At 33.9% G+C, this 16,596-nt stretch overlaps 1 protein-coding gene across 8 annotated transcripts in view; it reads left to right on the top strand.

The window, feature by feature from the left end:
• LOC117181635 overlaps nucleotides 1–16,596 on the top strand; it is a 413,839-nt gene that overhangs the window by 66,411 nt on the left and 330,832 nt on the right. For 7 of the 8 annotated variants that reach the window (XR_004468144.1, XR_004468145.1, XM_033374525.1 and 4 more), the window contains exons 1-3: nucleotides 3,401–3,750; nucleotides 4,116–4,211; nucleotides 4,476–4,726. Coding sequence is in view for 6 of the 8 variants with exons in the window: in XM_033374525.1 (XP_033230416.1) it covers nucleotides 3,505–3,750; nucleotides 4,116–4,211; nucleotides 4,476–4,726 (593 nt within the window). In the remaining 2 variants the exon portion in view is untranslated. Of the gene's footprint in view, nucleotides 1–3,400; nucleotides 3,751–4,115; nucleotides 4,212–4,475; nucleotides 4,727–16,596 lie in introns of those variants that run through there. The other variant, XM_033374526.1, reaches the window with a different exon arrangement.

The raw sequence follows: 16,596 nt of genomic DNA, 5'->3' as shown, positions 1-16,596 counted from the left end.
ACAATACGCCAATTAGCACAAATGGTAAGTTCCGACAGTGCCTACAAGTGTGCCTAGTGGCCGCTAAATGGCAATACCGGTTTCATATGTATACACCTGGTAAGAGCAGAAAGCCTCTTAACAGGGATTAATCAACATTATACTTGAACCGTAGTGGAAAAATCTTCTGGCTGTCTGATGTCAGATTTGGCCCAGATCTGAGACTGGTCAGCAATCCATAAGATAAAAATTTCTAAGTACCAATCAGCCAAAGTTTTTTTTTTTAACATTTTCGAAAAATTGTCAGGGTGTCCATAATTATACAAAATAAGAAATTAACACTTTCAAAAATCACTTTTTTTCTTATTGTCTTGAGGGTCTAGTCTGGCCCAGATCTGGGACTGGTCGCAATCCATAAAAAAAATATTTAAGTACCAATTAGCTAAAGTTTTTTTTACCATTTTAGAAAGACTGTCATTATACAAAATAAAAAATTAACACTTTTAAACAAAATTATTTTCATATTGTCCTGAGACTATAGTCTGATTCAGATCTGGGCCTGGTCAGCAATGCACAACATAAAAACATTTAAGTGTCAACCAGCCAAAGGGTTTTTGCAACTTTTCGATAATTTGCTAAGATGTCTAAAATTATAAAAAAATAATAAATTAACACTTTTTAAAATAATTTTTTTTTATTTTCTTGGTAGTCTAGCCTGATCTAGATCTGTGACTGGTCCGTAATCCATAACATACAAATTTCTAAGTGTTAACAAGTAAACGTTTTTTGAAATTTTTGAAAAACTTATTTTCCCTTACTTTCTTACCCTTATTTTCCTTATTTTCTTGGCAGTCTACTCTGGCCCATATCTGGGACTGGTCTGCAAACCATTCCATAACAATTTTTAACTGTCAATCAGTTATATGCTTTTAACCCTTTTCGAAAAACGGTCATGGTGTCCAAAATTACAGAAAATAAGAAATTAATACTATTAAAAATCAATTTTCTTCTTATTTTCTTAAAAGTCTTGTCCAGCCTAGATCCGGAACTGCTCAGCAATCCATAACATAAAAATTCCTTAACTTTCAATCAGCTAAATTTTTATCACCCTTTTCGAAAGACTGTCAGAGTATCTAAAATTATACAAAATAAGATGTTAAATAAGATGTTAAAATTGTTTTAACAAAATTTGGAAAAAAATTGCTTAGAAAAAATGTTTGAAAAAAATTGTTTACAAAAATATATATAAACAAAATGTTATTATATCTTACGCTACGGAACCCAACAAAATTAAATTTATTTATATTTATATTTCCGTTAACAGTTAATTTATTTGACATATATATGATGTATAATTATAAAAAATATTTAATTAGGAAATAGAGCTGATAAAATGTTTTTTTTAACTTTTTTGAGTTGTAGCTTATAAGGATGGTATTTTCATTGGCTTTCAATTCTGTTACTATAGAGTAATGGTTTAGGTTCCCGGCTGCTAGGCAATAGATTCAGGTATAGATAAAGGTTCGAAACCCCGTAGCGTTAGAAATTTTATTTGTAATATAATGTGTAAAATGTAATATATGTATTCATTCTAAGCAGAAACAATCAACATTGATAGACAAAATACTGGCAATCAATTATTATTTATTTTTTTGAATACCTTTTTTATTATATCTGTAGAGTACAGCAATAGTGGGTCTTAAATTTAAACAAAAAGTTTGAAAAGTACACTTTTTTAATTATACTGGTGTTCATTACCGTACCAGTACTGCGGAGCGTTAAAAACAAGTAATCGCGCTCCCGCAATCTGTACTGGGCTAGTACTGTACCAGTGGTGTATTTTTGCTTAGGACCATCGGCTGAATAGTGGCTGGCTAGACCGCCTAGCCACAAACAATCCATTGACCCGAAATACCTGCGAAAATGTGGTCTAGTTACATTTTTTAGGAACAAAAAGTGTTATTTTAGCTATCTTTGGGTATTTTTTGATGGTAGAAAAAAATTCTGACCTGATGGGGTCAAACGGCCTCCGGCTTCTGATTCAGTGACCTCAAAAACATAAAACCAAGATGGTTTGGTCAAAAGATCATACAATTTCCTTTTTTGTGTTCCTGTGTTATTATTGCTTATAATTATGCGAGAAGGTGTAGGCTTTAGAAGCCACGACCATGATTCCTTAAAGCAATCATTCTGCGATTTTCGGTCTGCACAGTGAAGGGGTTAAAGTAGAATAAGACAGCTTTTTAAATCACCGATATTTGTTTATTGGAATCAAAGAAGTCCAAGCTGAGTTATTCACACTTGCTCTTCAGCGTACATTAGGCTATCTATTACTCTAAGGCCTTACAATTTACACCATGACTTAGGGACCAATCGTAATGTAATATATGTGAATTTTAACATGAATCAAATCCTTTCGATTGTAGGTACCTTATAATTATGTCCCTAATGCCGATTAGGAGCTAAATGGAAAATCCAATTAGGTGCACTCAGGATCCAATAGGTAAAACATGGCAAGTGCGAATGCATAATACATCAGATCCCAATCAGATCCAATTCGAAAGTCCTTATTTGTCACATAGAAATCAACATGAAAACCGTAAAGAAAACCCGCTTTCATTAATATTAGCACCTTATAAAAACTATGATCTATTAGATTCTTATTTTTAATCAATTAGGCAGTCTTACTATAGCAAGATCGTCATATTCACTTAGAAGAATCTTCAAGCTTACGTTCTAGCATGGTCAAGCTTAATACCTATTTTTTCAGGACATGCTAATAAATTCAGTCCTAGTGTCACCTTCCATTGAAACTTGAAAATTATGATTTTGAGCCTAAATTATAAAAACGTGTATAACTCGTATACTAGAACTGGCCTATAATAGCACTTCTCATTCGAACCCTCACAATTAATGTTAAACTGCTATTTAAAACAATTACAATTGTTAACCTCAAACCTTTTATTTATTTCAATATTAACCATTTTTAGTAAAAAAAATCATTTCTGCAAGATATTATAGATGAGTAAGAGGTATCTTTTGCAGAACTTTTTTACGTGCTTTAACTTATAAATCGACATTTTTTCGTATAGCTTTTGTTATTTCCGAAAAAAGGATAATTAAGAATTTTTTTAATTCTCCTGGCCACGAAAGTTGCTTAACCCATACATAATTTACAGAATCTATAATCTTCGAAAAAACTTGAAACGAACATCAAAAGAAAATGATTATACGTTGAAAATTTTAATCCTAAAATGTGTACGCTCGCTTCACGTTGCAAATTTTACGGGGCAATTTAATTTTGAAAAAAAATATTTTTGTAAAAACCTAAACCCTACCACTTAAATCCTAGATCAATCGATGAAAAATTGAAAATCGATATCCAAGGCGTGGCTTTGCTTGCAAGGTTCAGTAGCATCATTTCTGTCACTTTGTTGATGCGAAAATCGATTAAATAGAAATCTGGATTCCAGTTAGATTATCAGCATCTTTGCGGGCTGATATTTTATTGAGTGATGTTAAGTGATGCACTGTTCAAGCGCACTACACTCGCAGATCATTACATTATTAACTGTGCCACATGAGATCATTTTGCTGCAGCACACAGTTTTCCGCGAGTACGCGAAAATAGCTGTGGGTCCTGATTTTATCCACACTTTTCCCTCTTTCATCATCCTAATTGCTCTGACAATCCTATTTTGGAAAAATCCACCAACTTTTAAGTGGGTTCATGAAGATCATATCCAGATGCCTGCGTATAAAGTGCTTCAGGTATTATGAACAAGAACGTAACTTTTATTGATCTTTCGAAATTAATTAAAATTAATGTGCATTGAAAAAATTCCGAAAACGTTTAAGATACGAACTTAAATACAAAAAATAGGAATTCGAAAATTGATTTTGTTTCATATTTTCTTTTCAATTCAATTATGCTAGCTGATAATTTGAACCTCTACTAGAAATGAAATTTTAAATGTTTATACAAAGATAAGTAGCCTTCCTTCTTTTTATATATTCTTTGTCTTGAAAGACATCTACTCTATATGTTCAATGATCTAGAAATCTTTGTAATTTGTAAGTTGTTATAACGATAAGAAGAATTTAAAACCTAATTTGACAATTCTTTTTGTTGTAAGATGCTATTGTGTTGGGTGTGCGTCAATGCAATTCTTTGGTTATGGCTTGTTTTTCAACGCGTACTTTATTGCATCGTATGGGCAAATTGGAGCTACGTAAGTAGAACAGAATATTATTGAACTGAAGCTTTTCCTTTTAATTTAAGACTTCTTTCTCTATTTGGCTGACTAATTAGAAGTTATCATAATCTATCGTTTTCTTAATTTATTTGTTAATTAATTTACTTTCCGTAGTATAATTTGAGATACGACAGTAAATAATTTGATATCAGGGATGTAAAAAGAATTCAATTTTAAATAAATTAATAAATCCATCAAGAAAATTCTGTATTGTTTTATTTAATTGTCCACTTGCTTCAGGAAACTGAATATCGAGAGTTTATATACCCATGGTGGCAGCGAGTTTGGTCGTCCTATTACCCTCAGACATTACATCCACCGCTATTTTCAGCTGCTTTCATCAGTTGGATCCTAGCCATGGTGATTGCTACATGTATCCTCGGCTGTGCAGTTTCCATTAGACGCATGAGATTATACTTTAATGAAGCTTCGGCTGGAGTTAGGGAGATGAACATGATTTTTAAAGCATACCTCGCTTTATTTCATAATAAGTAAGTAAACATGTCTTCTAGGGTTCATATTTATAAAGCTTATACTAGTCCACAAAGTCAAGTTTTTGAAATGATTAAAATTTTTTCAAATAAAAAAATGGGCTGCATGCTAGTGCAGCGAATATGATTAATAAAATCGCATACATAATTTCGATGCACCTTCTCAGCAAACATGGTTACAGAACAGATCTATAACTTATCTAGAACACAAAAGAACGTTTTCTAGAACAGATTAGTAACAGGTTCCGAACATAAGAGTAACTATTATCATCCCCCACACGCTATAACAATTATGTAAGAGTTCTAGAACGCGGTGCCAGCCGATCTGTTACATTTCTAGAACAATTCTAAAACTACATTACAAATGTTGTATAACAAATCTTTAACAGATTTAGAACGCTGTGACAACCAAACTGTAACCATTCTAGAACTTTGGTACGCTGTATTTTAAAAAATCTAGGACAATTCTATAACAGTTCAGAACAATTCTATAACAGTTCTAGAACTATTATTTATCAAATATGGAACAGTGCTATGTACCCCTCACAGCAATAGGATATCCCGGGATATTCGATTCGATCCTATTTATATCCTGAGTTCTTCCAGGGATAACCCGTCGGAATATCCTGCGAGGCGGAAATTTTGACATCCCCATGGATATATTTTAATCCGGGATAGTGCATACGCAGTGCCGACTTCAAAAATTATACGTCCGAGATATCCACATTAGGGATAATCGCAAGGGTCAGCTCGACCATAGTGTGAGCAAAGTAATCTTTGTTCCTAATTTGTTCTAGAACACACTTGTAACAGGGTTGTAGAAATTCAGTATAACACTGTGACGGCACAGTTCTAAAATAAACTTGAAATAAATATTAAAGAGCGTCTGTGATCAGTTTGTTCTAAAACAATTCCATTGCAACTGTTATAGAACAGTGCTGTCACATAGTTGAAGAACAGTTCTGTCGCAATTTTTTCACATTGTTCTAGAACACTGTTACCTTTTAGTTCTAGAACAGTTCGTTTACCATCATGTAACAACTGCTATAGAACACAGTTCCTTTTTTGATTTGCAACAGCTACAGAACGTGTTTACTGGGTTGTAACTCGTCTGAATGTAACGAAAACCTTATTTTTGTGACAGCTTAAACGGTTTAGCGATAGAAAAAAAAATGTTATTTATTCAAGTGAACTCTAGCTAATTTTAGCAAATTTATAGATAAAGAAACTCAACTTAATTTAAACTAAACGAATATAATGACATTCCTAAGAATTTCAGCGAATTCAACGAAATTTTTATCGATCAAATGGAATTCTCGGAAACTTTAAGTTTTTAGCCGACATTTTTTTCTCGGTATGTGAGGTCTAGTCGTTAGCGATCGAACGCGTTAAACTTAAAGTAGGTGGTTGGAAACCCGTCACAGCGATTTCGATTTTTAAAAGCATTAATATTATTAAAAGCGTGCGACTATATTATATGTAAAGTATTGTAATTTAATAAAATTCTTCGATAGAAATTGCGTAAGGATACGTGTAGTAAGTGGATGACCTTCCAAAGAATCTGGTTGTAGCGAGAATATTTTTTTTTGCTGACACACGAAGTTTTACATCACTGGGATGTGAAATTCACATATAGAGCAGTAGACTTTGTTTTCTTTGATTTAAACTGTAACTAACAGTTCGAATAATTTTACCTCACTGGTAGATAATCGACATCTCATTTTACTTAACTGTCAGGTAATCTTTACTATCTAATTTTATTATTTCTTACTGAAGGACGAATTAAATTATAAAAAATTTGTATTAATATTTGATACTTTTATATCAAATATTACCCTATTTAATTTTACATGAGTAAATGTGAAATTTTAATAAAATGCCGTAATGTCCTCCGCTTACCGAACAAGGTTATGTGAAATTAAACACACAAATATTCTCCGTGTAAGAGTGATGCGACGGTAATATAATTGTACGATCAAACGAACTTACCTGTAAGTGACGTTCGATCCAGATTGTATGAATTCCTTGCTCGAAAGCATTACGTATGTAGTATCTATCCGCCAGGTAGGCTCAACATCATACGTTCAAGTCCTAAGAGAAAGCGACATGTACAAGCTCGCGTCCGAATTCAAGCTTTAATTTTAGAGTAAGCGGAAGCGAGCCCTTCCATTTAATTTTGCCAATAATATTTATAGGGGCAGGGTGAGACCGAGGGGTGTACCACTCAAAAAATCACGAATTATTCCGACAGAAATCAGCACGGAACTTTTAAGAACTCGCGTGAGGCAATGTATGTTATAAAAATCAAAGTAGGAAATCGTCAGCGAAGGCATGTTCGTGAAATCGTTTGACCAAACCGGAAAATTCGTACGCGTCCTATGGTTTTTGATAGAAGTCGTTAAGAATTCGCCGCAGTCCTTATGGACTTTGAATAGGACAGCAGGAAACCATTGGATTTCATGGTAAAAATAGTAGAGAATTCGGGCGCATTCGCTGCTACATCGAAGACTGCATGACATTGGCAAATCTTGGACCTGCACAGTATGTATCGTTATCAGCTGTTGGCCACACAGCAAAAACTTTGTTGTTCTTATTATTCACCGGTAATACTGTTCGTTTGATTCAGTAACTTATGGCGACTTTCATATGAGATGCATAACAAAGTTTTTTATTATTTTATTATTTAGAAATTGAAGTGTCATTGTAATTGAATGCAAAGGATGAGGTACGATTTAAAAAATGATATATTTCTGCTCCACAAATAAAAGTATCAACATAAAATTTGCGAAACTATTGATGAAATGTAATTACTATTTTGTCGAAAGTAGCAAAGTATTTCATGAATAAATAAAAAAACTTAACTGAATAGAATCGTGATAGATAATTTTTTTAAGGAAAAAATTGTCGTGAAATATCTACCATATAACTGGTGAATAATAATGCAACAAATTGTTAAAATAACAGGTCAATAAAAACGATTTGACATATTTGTGAAACTGACTGTAAAAACTGATTGCGTCCGTATTTATATTTTTTTATTCAATAAAAGAGCTTTATGTTTTTGAGAGGGAGAGAGAGAGATTTGTAGTCACCATTTTTATGTAAAGTTAAATATAAACAATTGTTATTATTCAATTTGAAATATCACGAAATAGTCATCCATAATAAAAAATTGCAATTCTTGTTAGAAACAAATTGTTCTTATCTGGAAATACTTTTAATTACTTTGAGAGCGTCTCAGTAACAATGTATAGAAAAGATTAACTATTGGAATTTTTATAGACATTTTTGGTGGACAATTTTTGAATTTTTTGTTTTGCAATTTCGTAAAAGTGGGAATCAAATCAGATAACATACAAGAGACCAGTGCGTTGTTTATCGTCGTAGCTTCCGTGTCACTTTTACTTTCTAATTTTATATTTCTCGAATCATTTCCCAGTTACTTTAATAAAGAGAACACTGACACTTTTAAATGTTGTACTCCTGATTTATTTAACGCTCTAGTGTCAATTTCATTCCATTACAGTTTTCAGAAGTGGGATAAGGAAATGGTGAATCGGTCATTTATTGGAAATACTAAAAGTGATTAGTGCTAAAGTGACGATCAGGCCTATTGACGTAAAACGCACCTAGGGTTTTAAAGTGTATCACTTCCGTGTTTCGTTTCGCAGTGAAATTGAAAAGACGCGAAACTCAGTGATTCCAAGATGGCATCCAATCTTCAAGAGTTTACTGTCCACGAATTGAAAGAGACATTGAGGTCATTGGGACAGCTTACGACTGCGAGTAATGCTGAGCTGATAGCTCGCCTCCTAGAGGGGGATCCTGATTAAACCTGGTGTCAGGAGTTGAGTATGAATGCTGCCTAAGACAAAACCAGCTGAAGCAAGAAGAGAATCTGAGCGTTATCCGAGCTGAGAGAGAAGAGTTAGCTCGTCAATTGGAAAGGGCCAGAAAAGAGCTTGAAGGTCCACGTGAAAATTCCGGGATTACGGAACGATTGGCACGTACAAATTCAGATTCGGCCATATTGCAAAACGAGTCGAAAGAACGCGACAGGGAAGTCATCATATTGGCTGAAATCCGAAGTCAAATCGAAACGTCAAGAAGCAGTGTTCGAGTCTCCACACCAAGTACGAGTACTTTCGGAACTCCCAAAATGAGCATCACAGCCATTGGTGAGCTCCTTTGCACCTTTGATGGAAGTAGTGAGGTGTTCGCAAGCTGGGAAACAGGTGAAACTTTTGAAGTTGACATATGGGCTGGAAGATGATGTAACCAGGGTGCTTATTGGTTCCTAAATGAAGGGTAAGGCCCTAACCTGGTTTCACTTGAAACCAGAACACATGGAGATGACTACAGACCAGCTGCTGAATGAGATTAGAAAGTGGTTCTACCAGCGACCGAATAAGACCTTGCTGAAACAACAACTTGAGGAAAAGGGTCTGGAAGAAAGGAAAATTTTTCAGCGAATAACTTCATGATCAAACGATTCTAGCCAATTGAGTTCCAATTTCTGATGAGAGGATTGACTATTTTATCGAAGGAATTCCAGACTTCACATTGCGAAACCAAGCACGCATCCAGAAGTTCGAAAGCGCTGAGGAACTCCTCGCGGCTTTCAAGAATGTGACACTCAATCACAGGTTGCAGACCAGCGAAAATGAGAAGAATCCTAAGAATACTTTCAAGGAGAGCATAAATGTTTCAAAGGCGAACACAAAAGAGAGCCGTAGTAAAATTCGATGCTACAACTGCAGCAAATGGGGTCACTTGTCTTCAGAATGTGATCAGGAAGTAAGAAAAAAATTAGCCTGCTTGAGAAGTGGCTCTATGGAGCACACTATTAGAGATTGTTCTCAGCGCAATAAGTACCAATTACGTGAGCAGCACTCAGCATCCTACTCCGAAATAGCCAACGTAGACTAGCACCAAGAAGAAGATGACTTTTCAACAACAGTCAATTACAAAATTGATTTTGAAGGCGAGATCTTCAGCATGGACTTCAAGACCAGGCTCGACAGCGGGAGCCCTATTAGTTTTATCAAAAAAAGGTTTGTGAATCCTGCGGCGATGAAGGTAATAAAATCAGATTGTTTAGATTATACGGGAATGAATAATTTGAAATTAAATATTCATGGAATTGTAGACGTAAAGGCAAATATGGGAAAAGGTGCGAGAGATATTCAGTTGTATGTTGTAGATGATAATACTATGAAAGCATCAGTTACATTAGGCCGTGATGCTCTTAGCAAATTTGGATTGAGATTGATCGAGAGCTTCAAAAGTGTTGAGAAAACTACTCGAGAAATCCTTAACATTGAAGTAGAAGCCTTCGCGGCTGAAAATATTGATTGTCTGAACATCAATTCGGATATCTCAAGTGATTGCGAGCGCCTGAAATCGATTTTTCTCGAGAATTATATAAAATCAGGCAGATTTGAAAAAACCGAAAGTCGACAGGGAGTTTGATATAAAATTAAAAGAAGATAAACCATTTCAGTTTCTCCCAACTCGACTTTCGTATTCAGAGAAGTCGAAATTGCGAATCATTCTAGATGATCTGATTCCACAAAAGCGGATTCAAATAAGCGATTCTGAATATGCGTCCCCAATTGTGTTAGTAAAGAAAAAAAATGGGGAACCCAGAACGCGCATAGATTACCGTGCGCTCAATAAGCTGATTATCAAGGATAATTATCCTTTGCCTTGATGTAAGATTTGCTCGACTTACTTAGTGAAAAAAATATTACAGTAGTTTAGACTTAAAGGATGGGTCCCGCCATCTTTCAGTGGCTGAGGATTCGTGAAAATATACCTCTTTTGTCACGCCATTTGGGCACTTCGAATATTTCTGTATGCCGCTTGGTCTAAAAACTGCACTAAGTTGTTTCCAAAAATTTGTAAATATTGTCTTAAAATATTTAATTTCATCTGGTGATATTGTCGTATATATAGATGACATATTGGTCGCCACTGAAACCGTTGAACATCATCTAATAGTTTTGAAAAAAATATTTAAGCTCTTTGTGGGAAATAATTTGGAGATTCGGTTAGATAAGTGCGAGTTTTTGTTTTAAAAAATTGAGTTTATGCATTATGTAATTAGTGAAGAAGGCATCAGGCCTTCAGGAAAATGAATTGCTGTCGTATTTAATTTCCCAGTACCTAGGGACGTAAAGGGAGTGCAGAGCTTTCTAGGTATCGCACAGCACTTCCGTAAATATTTCGAAGGGTTCTCGATCCTAGCCACACCACTGTACGACCTATTACGCAAGGCAGCGAAATTCGTATTTGGAAAGAGGAAAATGTCCGCCTTTAAAATCGTGAAAGAAAAACTGACTGAATCCCCGATCTTAGCACTCTGGTTTTTATTTTTCAAAACGCACTACAGCTGTGGAGAGTCGTTATCATAGCATTGAGCTTGAAATTCTGGCGATTATCTACGCTCTGAGACGGTTTTGTGTGTATTTACATAGAATTCCGTTTAAAATAGTCACTGATTGCAATTCGTGGACACTTGCTCTGAAAAAGAAAGACATAATTCCAAGAATTTTAAGATGGGTTCTGGAACTTTAGAACTTTGATTACAATACCGAGCATCTCTTAGGAACGAAAATGACTCATGTAGATGGGCTTAGTCGATGTCATTGTTTATATGAATTGCGAAATGGGTTCTTTTACCGCAAAATTGATAACAGAGATACACTTTCGTTTTATGTACCTTCTTCTATGGAAAAAAATGTTTTATTTAAGTATCACGATGAACTTAGACGCCAAGGGTTTCGAAAGTGTACGAAACACAGCGCACGAGTTATTGGTTTCCGGAAATGCGTGGAAAAATTTCAGAACACGTAACAAATTACTGTAAATGCATCGCTTTCACACCGACGTCAGGTAAAGTCGAGGGATTAATTCCAGCGATTCCAAAGGGTGATGAGCCTTTTGAGTGCATTCACGCTGACCACATTGATATTTTCGACAATAGAGTAAAAGCAAAAAAACGTATATTAGTTGTCATTCACGCGTTTACTAAATTTATGAGATTGTTCCCGCCAAAATCGACGATGTTGGCTGAAGCGGCCGAATGCTTAAAAAAGTATTTTTCTCAATATCGCAAGCCCAGAGTTTTAACTACAGGCAGAGGTACTGCGTTTACCTCACAAGAATTTCAGGAATTTATGTCCGATTATGAAATTGTATTCCATAGGGTAGCTACAGCGTCACCTCAAGCGAAAGGACAAATTGAAATTATAAATAAAGCTCTAGCGCCTATGTTAGACAAGCTTAGTGATCATGCGACAGGTATGACTTGGCCGAAAGTAATCACAGAAGTCGAATACGCATTGAATAATACAGTACATAGTTCGACGTGCGAGACTCCAAGCAATTTATTGTTTGGTATCAACCAAAGTGGAAAGATCAATGATTATATAAAAGAATTTGTTGATTCTAGTGTAAATACTCAAAGTCGAGACTTAGATACCTTACGTACCAAGGCAGATGTGAACTAACGAAAAGAACAAGAAACTTATGTCAATAACGCGAAAAAGAAACGAAGACACGCTACGGAATATAAAGTCGGTGATTATAAGATGGTACGAAATTTTGATTCAACGAAAGGCGTCTCGCCGAAGCTTATTCCGTGATTTAAAGGTCCTCATGTTTTCATTGAGGTCCTTCGAAATCAAAGATACGTAATGGCCGATGTTGACGGATTTCAAGTTACACAGCGAAAATATCCGCAGCGAGGATATCCAAAGTCTAGTATGTAAATTTTATTATTGCTTTATTTTAAAAAAGGGGGATTAAAATGGGTTTTAATTGTATTTATATCGAATTTCAAAATTGTATTGACTTATATTTATTGTACCATTATTTCATGCGAAGTTTTACTGACTTATATTTATTGTATTTAAATTGCTCGTAAATGTTTATTGACCTTCTTATTGCACATAAATTTCACTTAACTCCGAGGACGGAGAAATTGTCAGGAAAGGCCGAACTGTAAGAAATTTCGCTAATTACAAGTATATTGTATTTATGTGGACAGGGACCCTCGTCGAGCTTTGCCGAATAATGTAAGAGTCGTAGCTTCAGTATCACTTTTACTTTCTAATTTTATATTTCTAGAATCATTTCCCAGTTACTTTAATAAAGAGAACACTGACACTTTTAAACGTTGCACTCCTGATTTATTTAACGCCCTAGAGTCAATTTCATTCCATTACAAAGTGTTAATCTGATCAGCAAAGTGAATAAATCAATTCAAAGCTTTGGCAAATTGGCAGTGAAAAGACTTTTTTTCACTATAAATGCTCAAAGTTTGTATAAGAAAGATTTGCAATAACTATTCTCATACCAAATTAACAAGAAAAAATGGTGAAAAAAATATTTTAAGCGATATGTTTTAATAGGCGATTTTTTCAAATTTGAATTCCTGCAAATTATTTAAGATACCGATATCTTAGATATTTTGGGAAATTATCCATTTTTTCCGGACCAAAGTTTTATATTTACTTATTTCATTTCTTTACAAAATCGATCTCTGCTTTCAGCGCTTTCAGATCACTGCTTTCAGAAATTCTAAATAGTTGCAAAAAATTGTTTATACCAATTTTAAACGTTTTTGTTTTATAAAAATCGTGACTAACAATCACTCTCACAATAATTTACAGCGTTTTGATCAAAATTAAATTTCTTGCAACGAAAATTACAATATTTTGCTATTCTTTAATTAAATTTGTTCATATTAATTGTACCACCCAACAATCAAATTACTTGTATTCTGGGAACACTTGCGCTGATTTAAGGTGATTTTTATTATATGCAAATTGTTCTTAAAGATTCAGCAAAGGCGAATAATACAGTGAACCCTAGAGAATTGACGCCGCCCCATAAATAGGAGAAAAAGGAGCTGTGCGGGGTGAGTGGTGGTCGCTCTGGCGTGAACACACAAAAGCGTTTTCTAAGAAATGGCCGTCTACTTGGGTAATTACCCACAATTCAGCCCCAAAATCGGCGCAGTATCAGAATTTCACTGTATTAAATGACGTATGCAAACAATCAGACTAAAATGTTTAAAATTGCGTCTGAAAAATGAAATCCAGCTTTCTATCTCTAATAAATCCCATATCAATAATTCAGGAGATAAACTTGAGAACTTTTTTCTTAAACTTACATAGACATGCATAACATAAATCTAACTGAAACTCATATTATTTATAAATATTGATAAACCTACATTCGTCTTTCAAAAGTTAATAAGTTACAGACGTTGACCACGACAGACAGACAGACACCGACGTAAAAACTATTTTTTTCTAACTCAGGTGCCCTCAAAACATCGACATTTGATGGAATCCGCGAAAGTCATTTTTCACATTAAACCAATACCTTCTCATTAGGAGGACAATTGCGTCACTCGAGCGTTATACACATTGTCCGACTTCGCGATTCGAAATCACTGCTTGATTCGCTCGGATTCGTCAAACTTTGTTGGACTCAGTACGAATCCGTAGATCGAACGCTCCGCAACTCCGTGAATGTACAGCGTTCGGAACTTCCGATTCCGCAAAAAGGATTCCGGTTTTTTAAAGTTTGTTGGAAAAATTATTTCACCACCCAAAGGATTATTTTCTAATTAAATCAATTTATTGATCCAAACTTCTTTTTAGTACAACCCTTGTAAACTCAAAACCATCTTTTTGAATCGGACGTGAAAATTGACAAATCAATACCGCTAGTTTTTAAGCATGTTTTAACCCATTTACTGATTGTAGTAGGGCTGACGGCATGCATGGGTTTGACAGATGATAAATATAATTCATAATTGCTATTTCTTAATGATGCATTATTTTTTATTTAAGAGAAAATAGCTGACACTACGAAAAGACTTGGTTTTTCCCCTAAATAAAGATAATTGTAATGCTGGCTGCTAACGGCCTGGACCAGAAGTTTTTATCATATTTGGTATGTTTATTTAAAGTCCATTAGGGTATTTTTTAATTTGACTTAAATTTTCTTTTGAAGATGTCTGTGTTCTTTAAACAGAACATAAAGCTAGAAGAGGTACTGTCTTGATTGTTAGATTTTTTAAATTAACTCAACAAGTTTTTCTAAATAATTCAATACAATCGCAACGTCTCACACAGAAAAAAGTGCATTAATCTTTCCTGAATTATTTCAATAGTCGGGGATAAAAGCGAATCTTGAAGAAATGTCATAGATAATGTATAAATTTCAGCATTTAATGTAAAACAAATGTACAAATCTACAAGAGTTCTGCACTTTTCATATTGAACTCCGATTTAAAAATGTTAATAAAATATATGAAGAAATTCATGAAAAAACATTGAAAACTTTTGTAGAAATGGCATTTGAGTTATTGAGAGTTTCTGATCACATAATGATAAGGTTTAGATACATCAATTCTGTTAAATGCATAGCAAAAGTCTCGAAAACTTGATGAAAAATCTCATAAAAATTCGATTTGAGGTATCGAGTGATTGTGAAGTACTTCAATATAAGATCTATAGACCTCAGTTCTATAAAGTGTAGCTGCAAGTCCCTACTGTGCGAAGGTAGCGATATTCCCCGCGTCCAACGCTTCCAGCCAAAGCGTTTGTTTAATGTTTAGCATATTCCTCAATTTTTCTTTACGCCCTACAAATTATTAATGATTCCAAATCATTTTAAATGATTTTAAAAAATTTCAAAAGCGTTTATTTATTATTTTATAATTACAAAATATTTTCAAGTGTTCAAAAGTATTTAACGTATTTCAAAATAATTTAACGGGAAAAAGTGAGTAAAGGAATTTAAAATCTTAGAAAGCAATTTACATGATTTTTAAAAAATCAAAAGAGTTTCAGAATTTGTATGTAATATAAAAATATTTTTAAGTATTTAAACAGACTTACAGGACTTTTAAAGGATTTAAACGGAGTTATTTGTTTTAAAATTTCTTTAAATTTATAAACGAATTTTAAAAGGTTTCAAAATATTGAAAAGAGTTCAAGATATTTTTAACGAATTTAAGAGATTTTAACTCATTTTTATGAATTATTGAGAAATTTCGGTAGAATTGAAATGAGTTTTAAGATAGGAATGGGAAACTTATAGGGTTCGTACCCCGCGGCGAATAAAAATTTTCATAGCGTGCGATTATAAACAGTGTAATGATTGTGTAATAGTAAATAATTGTGTACTTAAAAATGTGAAAAATATTAGAGTATAATAGTACTAATATAATAATGCAAGAGATTAATTTTTGCAGCAAAGAATCTGTTATGATTTTATTGGGTACGGGCATGACCTTCATATTAACCGGATATGTAAGACAGCGCCCGCGGCGACTAAAGCCTGAAATTCCTTGGGGATAAAAATTTGAAATTTACACAAGTTAGAACGTATGCAATTTTTTTAATATAATAAATAAATATATGATTGCTTTGAAAACGTATATAACATTTTTCAAAACGAAACTAAATATTAGAGGAAACTTTTTTGCAAAAAGATTTAGTTGAAAAATTGTCTTTTCATTCCAGCTAATCGCATTCTAGTTTCGCTGTTGGTTATGAACATAACCATAAAAGTTGCCAGTAGAATGTCAACAAGCGGATTGATGATGTATGTTTTAATTAGAACAGGATTTTAAGCTGTAAGTCATTCTATCGATTTTTATCCTAAAACATTGAATAAGGGAAAAAGTTGAGCAGTAATTCATGTGGTAAGGGTGCAAAAGTGAAAGTAAAGGAAATAAGCCAAATTCAGTGCAGCGTTATCAGACTAGAATCGGTTAGTTCTCCCCAACACGACATTAATTTACAAGTGTTTATTAAATAAAAAATATATTTCCTAACATTTTT

This window comes from Belonocnema kinseyi, chromosome 10 (genome assembly GCF_010883055.1).
Source record: "Belonocnema kinseyi isolate 2016_QV_RU_SX_M_011 chromosome 10, B_treatae_v1, whole genome shotgun sequence".
NCBI classification, from domain to species: domain Eukaryota; kingdom Metazoa; phylum Arthropoda; class Insecta; order Hymenoptera; family Cynipidae; genus Belonocnema; species Belonocnema kinseyi.
This window is presented reverse-complemented; position numbering and strand designations above follow the sequence as displayed.